Here is a 7,356-nt window from a genome sequence, read left to right on the forward strand (position 1 = left end):
ACACAAATTGTATGGGCATTTGCTACACTGTGATACTAAAGGAGATGGAGCTCCTGCAGGGTGCGCCTTGAATGTCAAGAGCTCAGATCAGCGAGCTCCAGCCTAATTTAACCACTGTTAATGACCCATGAGGTGTAAATGACCCTAAAGAGGTTGAATACCTGGGACTCTCCACCAGTCCATCAGAACTGAAGATTCGGATGGATCATCTTTGGATGAGATTTGAAGGAAGTCCAATTTTTGATGAAGCACTTCTAGATATACCATGATTTGGATGACTGAGAATCTTTACTGACATACAGAATGAGGAAATATCTTTGGGGAGAATGGTGTTCATCCCTCCAGTAGAGTTCCACAGACTTGGAGAATCTATGCCTAGGAGCACTGACACTGTTCTTGAGGCTCATGGTTGAACAACAATTTACTCAGACTCATTAGTTTTTTCCTTTTAATTTGTCAGCCTTCTGTACACTAGAAATGTATTTCAAACTGCTTTAAACTAGACAAGAGACAAGCTGTAGTTTATATTTTCAGGCGCTACGAAGAGGACATGTACTGGAGACGTATGGAGGAGGAGCAGCACCACTGGGGTGAGCGACGTCGTATACCAGATGCAGGTTATCCACAGGGCCCTCCTGGTCTGCTTGGAGTTCGGCCTGGCATTCCTGGCCTGCAGCCTACAGGCCTTGTGGTAAGGCTTTATGATTGTGCTTATGTGGTGTGGCTCAGTATATTGCTTAGTTGAACTTCTTCGCCAACCCTGTATTTTCTCATTGGAGCTCAATGTGTTGGCTGCATCACTGGATTGGCAGGTTTCGTTTTTCAGAAAAGCTAATATCAGTTTGAGTGTTGCCTGAATTTCTAACACTTCACACTTTACTTTAGATAATGGTATGCAGTTGGTAATTGTTGCCCCCTAGTGACCCTAAAAACTATTACTTTACTACCTGGCTGTTGACATCTTAACATCACATCACTGTCATAATAGTTTTCTTTGCCATTGTTCCCCACTAGAGCTTTCATGGATTAATTTACATACATTCAAAAAAAAATTCTAGGTTCATCCATATTTTATGTAGTTGTTACTTTTTCCAAAATAAAAGTTTTGTGCACAGAATATTATATTTCAAGAGTACTTAATTCATCCCAAATTGAAATTGCAGGGTTTCAGCAGCTACTTCATATTAATCTCAAAAAGTCAAAGAAGTATGTGAGAAACAAATACAGCAGCAAAAGAAGAAAGAGACTTTAGGCATGCTTGCACCCTGACACCAGCGGCCTCATTTGCATGTCTGAGTAAGGCACTGTTGCTTTAGATTCATTGCCCGAAACAAAGCACTTTACAACAGACCTCACATCGGGTTACTAGTAACTTTGTAACAAACCTGAATTCTGATGGCTGAATTATAATTTTACAAATCTTTTTAATGGCTGAAAAAACAAGTGGAAGTGGCTGTGACCATTACTGATGGGGTCATTTTGATCCAAGGAACACGCAGAAATATTTTTTCTTCTGCACTTCACAGTTCAGAAGCCATAAGCTAAAATACAAAGTGCTTTACAATCAATCAATCAATCAATCAATTTTTATTTATATAGCGCCATATCACAACAGAAGTCATCTCAAGGCACTTTTCACATAGAGCAGGTCAAGACCGTACTCTTTAATATACAGAGACCCAACAATTCCCCCATGAGCAAGCACTTGACGACAGCGGTAAGGAAAAACTCCCCTTTAACGGGTAGAAACCTCAAGCAGACCCCGGCTCTTGGTGGGCAGCCATCTGCTTTGACCGGTTGGGTTGAGAGAGAGAAAGAGAGAGGGAAAGGGGGAGGGGGGACAGAAGAAAAAAATCACAACAACAACAAGCACGAGCAGCAACAGCCAGGGAAGGATGCCATCAGGACTGTGAAGGACCGCGAAGGTTCGGCCCGGGACTCAGCTTTTCCTGTGAGATGAGAAAGCACAAAAAACTCCGGGGAAGAAGCAAAGTTAGTGACATGCATTGATGTTACATGAATGCATACAGATGGAGAGGAGGAGGAGGAGAGAGGAGCTCAGTGCATCATGGGAAGTCCCCCAGCAGTCTAGGCCTATAGCAGCATAACTAAGGGCTGATCCAAGGCGAGCCTGGTCGGCCCTAACTATAAGCTTTATCAAAAAGGAAAGTTTTAAGCCTACTCTTAAACATAGAGAGGGTGTCTGCACCCCGGACTGAATCCGGTAGATGGTTCCATAGAAGAGGAGCCTGATAGCTGAAGGCTCTGCCTCCCATTCTACTTTTAGAGACTGTAGGGACCACCAGTAAGCCTGCATACTGGGAGCGCAGTGTTCTAATGGGATAATACGGTATTATGAGCTCTTCAAGATATGATGGTGCCTGACCATTAAGGGCTTTGTAAGTTAGGAGAAGGATTTTAAATTCTATTCTAAATTTTACAGGAAGCCAATGTAGTGAAGCTAAAATGGGAGAAATGTGGTCTCTTTTTCTAGTTTTAGTCAGAACACGTGCAGCTGCATTCTGGACCAGTTGGAGAGTCTTTAGAGACTTGTTAGGGCAGCCTGATAATAAGGAATTGCAATAATCCAGCCTAGAAGTAACAAATGCGTGAACTAGTTTTTCTGCATCTTTTAGGGACAGGATGTGCCTGATTTTTGTGATATTACGTAAGTGAAAAAAGGCAGTCCTTGAGATTTGATATATGTGGGAGTTATGTGACTTTCTACATAACAATAGTTTATTCGAGGATTTTCAGTCAGGATTTAGAGCGCATCATAGCACAGAGACAGCACTGGTGAAAGTCACAAATGACCTCCTAACTGCATCGGACAAAGGATTTGTCTCTATACTTGTCCTGTTAGATCTTAGTGCTGCATTCGACACAATTGACCATCACATCCTTTTGCAGAGACTGGAACATTTAATTGGCATTAAAGGAACTGCATTAAGCTGGTTTAAGTCCTATTTATCAGACCGATTTCAGTTTGTACATGTTAATGATGAATCCTCCGTGAAGGCAAAAGTTAGACACGGAGTTCCACAAGGTTCTGTACTTGGACCAATTCTATTCACCTTATATATGCTTCCTTTAGGTAATATTATTAGGAAACACTCCATAAATTTTCATTGTTACGCAGATGACACCCAATTATATTTATCAGTGAAGCCAGATGAACCCAATCAGTTAAACAAACTCCAAACATGCCTTAACGACATAAAGACCTGGATGACCTGCAATTTTCTACTACTAAATTCAGATAAAACTGAAGTTATTGTACTTGGCCCTAAACACCTTAGAAACACATTATCTAATGATAAAGCTACTCTGGATGGCATTACCCTGGCCTCCAGCACCACCGTAAGGAATCTGGGAGTTATCTTTGATCAGGATATGTCCTTTACAAATGGCCACAAGGTAGCAGGCTTGGTTAGTAGTGCTAATATTTGAAGCACTAGCTTCTGTAACTCAATGCAATCTCTCATTTAGCATTTCTTTCATCAGTCTTTCTGAAAAAGTGTGTTCCTTGGGTTTACTTGCAATATTCTAGCTAGATCGACAATCTGCGTTAATGTGTTATCTGTAAATATAAAATATCTTCCAAAAATATTTTGTAAATATAAAATGGATCTGCAAATACACAAACAAATAAAAAATATATCTTTGAATACATTAAATTAATTTACAAATAAATGAAAAGCATTTGTGAATATCTTCCTAACGTTTACAACTTTCCAACAGGCATTCGCTTGTGGATTTGCTTTTTACACACACGTAGTTTTTCATTCGGACTGGTGGAACGTTTGTCTCAAATCCACTTGTATCACTTGGTCATTTTCAGATAGCACGTGATCGCCTGCTGACGACGTCGTTTCCGCATTTCAAAGTAAGAGCATGCAGTCTTTCTATGGGCTGCATGTTTCTTTGTGTTTTTGTTTTTTTAAAATAATCAGCTATAAGTAATGTGCATTCATTATTTTATGTTTATGACATACAGTGAGTGTTTAGTGTGTGTTTATTTGTTCTATGTATATAATTTAGCACACACTTTTGTATACATTTCTGTTTGAGTATGAAAGGCACAAGGATACTTGTGGGCAACATTCAGCTCTCTAAAGCGGACGCTTGACTGCTTCTTCAGTTGGCAATTACCAGTCACCTCATCCTTTATATTTTTCATTTATTCTTTCAGGTGGGTAAAAGTCACAAAGCACTTCACATCTGATTAGTAGTGTAGCCTTACTAATGTAGTTGTAATGTCTATGTAGAACTACACCGTGTTTAGTTAGGTTACATTGTTACAGTGAGGCTACGTTAAGATATGACAAGTGACAGCATCTCAGTAAAGCTGTCCATTTGTGATCGGATCACCTGAGACGCTTGTTAATGCCAGGTGTAAACAGTACCATAGACTGTATGGGTTAGATCAGATGTAGGTACATTTACATTTTGCATTTGTATTCATTCTGTTTTATGAATAACTGTTTATTTATTTATCTTTTTATTATTGTTCAACAATAAAATGGTAGATAAAAGTAGTCATCTTTTAAATGCTGTGCTGAAAATGTCTAAATCTTAAACTCCATAATTTTCTACTGATTACACTTGTATTGAAAGGTTGTGGAGAGATGTCTGGATGTCAGTCACTAGTATCTTCTACAGTGGCCCTCTTTACAGATTGGATTGGTATGACTTCTGGTCTGTTTATAATGTATCTTAATGATATTTACAATGTATAAAATCCTGCACACTGCCCGTTTCCCCCAGCCCGCAACATGAATGCTTACTGTTGCCATGGCAACAGATGCTGTTTCAGTAGCTAGCGCTAGTTTAAGGTAATCTACATATTAACAATGAACAATAAAACTACAATATGACATTTATAAACCAAACAACTATCAACACAAACAGTCATTCTATCAAAGACCTTAACCAAGATGCTGTCACTTGTCATATATAACATAGCCTCACTGTAACAATGTAACCTAAATAAGCACGGTGCAGTTCTACACAGACATTACAACTTCATTAGTAAGGCTACACTACTAGTAAGATGTGAAGTGCTTTGTGACTTTTACCCACCTGAAAGAATAAATGAAAAATATAAAAGAAGAGGTGGCTGATAATTGCCAACTGAAGAAGCAGTTAAAATACTGCTTTAGAGAGCTGAACGTTGCCCATAAGCATCCTTGTGCCTTTCATACTCAAACAGAAATGTATACAAAACACACACAGTGTAGGTTCGTACAGTGAAATTGTTTGGAGTAATGCAGCCATCCTCTTGATAAATCCTGAGCTCCATTATGTTGGAGCAGTGCAGCAAAACTAAAAACTGTACTTATCAACTTGACAGGACAGAGGAAACTATCCAGCTACGTTTAGCTTCTGAAATATTTTTTTAGACAGACAAGCGAAAAATTCATGGTTTAATTTCAATTCTAATTGTAGATTTGAAGAGGAAAACAGGAAAAAGCGGGAGGTGGATTACGTTTTTAATTCACATGAAAAACAAAATAATTTGTTTATCCTGTTATCAAACAAGTTGAACAGGTTTGGAAGGAGGGTCCTGTGCCTGGTCTACCATAAAATAGAGGACGTCAGTTGAATAGTCAGTCCTTCAATGTGGCCCAGGACATATTGCATTTACACTACTAAAAGAAGCATTAAAAAGCATTTACACCTGTATTCAGAGCTGTCCACCTGTGATCGGATCACCCGAGACGGATGTTTAATACCAGGTGTAATCGGGGACAATGCTGATCTCCCTTGAGGAGTGTCAGACCTCAGAACATTATAATCCAGCTAAAATTTACAATAAACTTGTTTTGAACCTTTGTGACCTACAGCCCCCACGTCGGCCTGATTCTTCAGATGACCGCTATGTCATGACCAAGCATGCTTCCATCTACCCCTCAGAAGATGAGCTCCAGTCTATTCAGAAGATTGTGTCAATCACAGAACGTGCCCTCAAACTGGTCTCAGACATAATTACAGACCAGGACAAGGCCAAGGAAGAAGACAAAGAGAAGAAAGAACCCTCTAAAGACAGGTGTGATATCTGGACTGCTTAAACAATTGAGAGCAATGCATGTTAGAAAGGTTAGCCTTCCTTTGCATAGGACAACATTTTCTCATACTCAAGCACATGCTGAATATACCTGAATAGTCCTGAACAGGTCAGGTTTTGCAAATCCCTCCTTGCCCCACACTGGTAAAGCTCAGTACCAGAACCAACCTGTTACCCCAAAACTGTATTAACATGTTCAGTGATGTTGAGTTTTACTTCATTTAGTTTATACATTTGCATCCAGTGTAGATTTAAATACACATCAAAATATAATTTGAAGGCAATCTGTGAGTTTGATTAATGGTGGATTCTTACCGATATGCAATTCAAAAGACTTTGTAGAATGTGAAGTTCTTCATTTATGTCAGTAAATCTTATAGCAGCAGGTATTTGTGTTGCACCTGCAGTTGCTAATTTTGCTGATATACTTTATAGTTCATGTAATGTGGGTGCTTTCAATTTCTTTTTTAAGTCTTCCAACACAGCAGGGGGATCTAACGGTAACTGACCATCTGTGCTTTTCTTTGGTCTGGTGATCTGTACTGCAGATTCCAGGTTTAGACAGTAACATCATTTGGAGCATAGTGATAATTTCTTAAATTAAAAAAGTCCCCACCACATGAACTTATGCGGTTACTTGGCACCCAAACTGGTGCATGTCTCTGCTTAAAAATATGTGATATTCTTAGACTGCATACCTTCCATTTTGTGTTATGTAAGCCAGATCATATAATGAAATTAATAAAATGTGGCCAATAGCAGAAGGAAAAGACAGGAGATTACCTTGCTCAGCTCACTTCACCTCCACAGCCATGTCTGCGCTTTTCAGTTTCATTTGGGTTGAATTCAGCAACTGAGTGATCGTTTAGAACACTTGAAGGTAACCAAATTCAATGTCCTCATAAGTCTAATTCTCTTTCCTCTTTCAAGTAGTAACTCTATACATTGTTGCCATTGAAATACTGTATTTGGATGTAATTAACTTTTCAGAATGTTGACATCTTAATTGTTGCTTCTTTTGCTTTGCCATATTTTCCCTTCCCATCTTTCTTGTGTATCTGTCTAGAGCCCTGAAGGGAGTGATGAGGGTGGGAGTCCTGGCAAAAGGCTTGCTTCTTCGTGGGGACAAGAATGTCAACCTAGTCCTGCTCTGCTCTGACAAGCCCACAAAGGGTCTCCTCACCCACATTGTGGAGCACCTCCCCAAACAACTAACAGTACTATCTTTACAAATGTCATACCACAATTCATTTTTTCAGTGGCCATTTTAATAGGTACCTGCCTAGTAC

The 7,356-nt window shown here is 39.4% G+C and overlaps 1 protein-coding gene across 1 annotated transcript in view; it reads left to right on the forward strand.

Moving 5' to 3' along the window:
• Window positions 1-7,356, forward strand: part of LOC122990532 (zinc finger RNA-binding protein-like) — a 49,566-nt gene that overhangs the window by 9,114 nt on the left and 33,096 nt on the right. The window contains exons 2-4 of the mRNA XM_044363901.1: window positions 535-691; window positions 5,847-6,049; window positions 7,134-7,284. Coding sequence (XP_044219836.1) covers window positions 535-691; window positions 5,847-6,049; window positions 7,134-7,284 — 511 coding nt within the window. The remainder of the gene's footprint in view (window positions 1-534; window positions 692-5,846; window positions 6,050-7,133; window positions 7,285-7,356) is intronic.

Source organism: Thunnus albacares, chromosome 2 (assembly GCF_914725855.1).
Source record: "Thunnus albacares chromosome 2, fThuAlb1.1, whole genome shotgun sequence".
NCBI classification, from domain to species: domain Eukaryota; kingdom Metazoa; phylum Chordata; class Actinopteri; order Scombriformes; family Scombridae; genus Thunnus; species Thunnus albacares.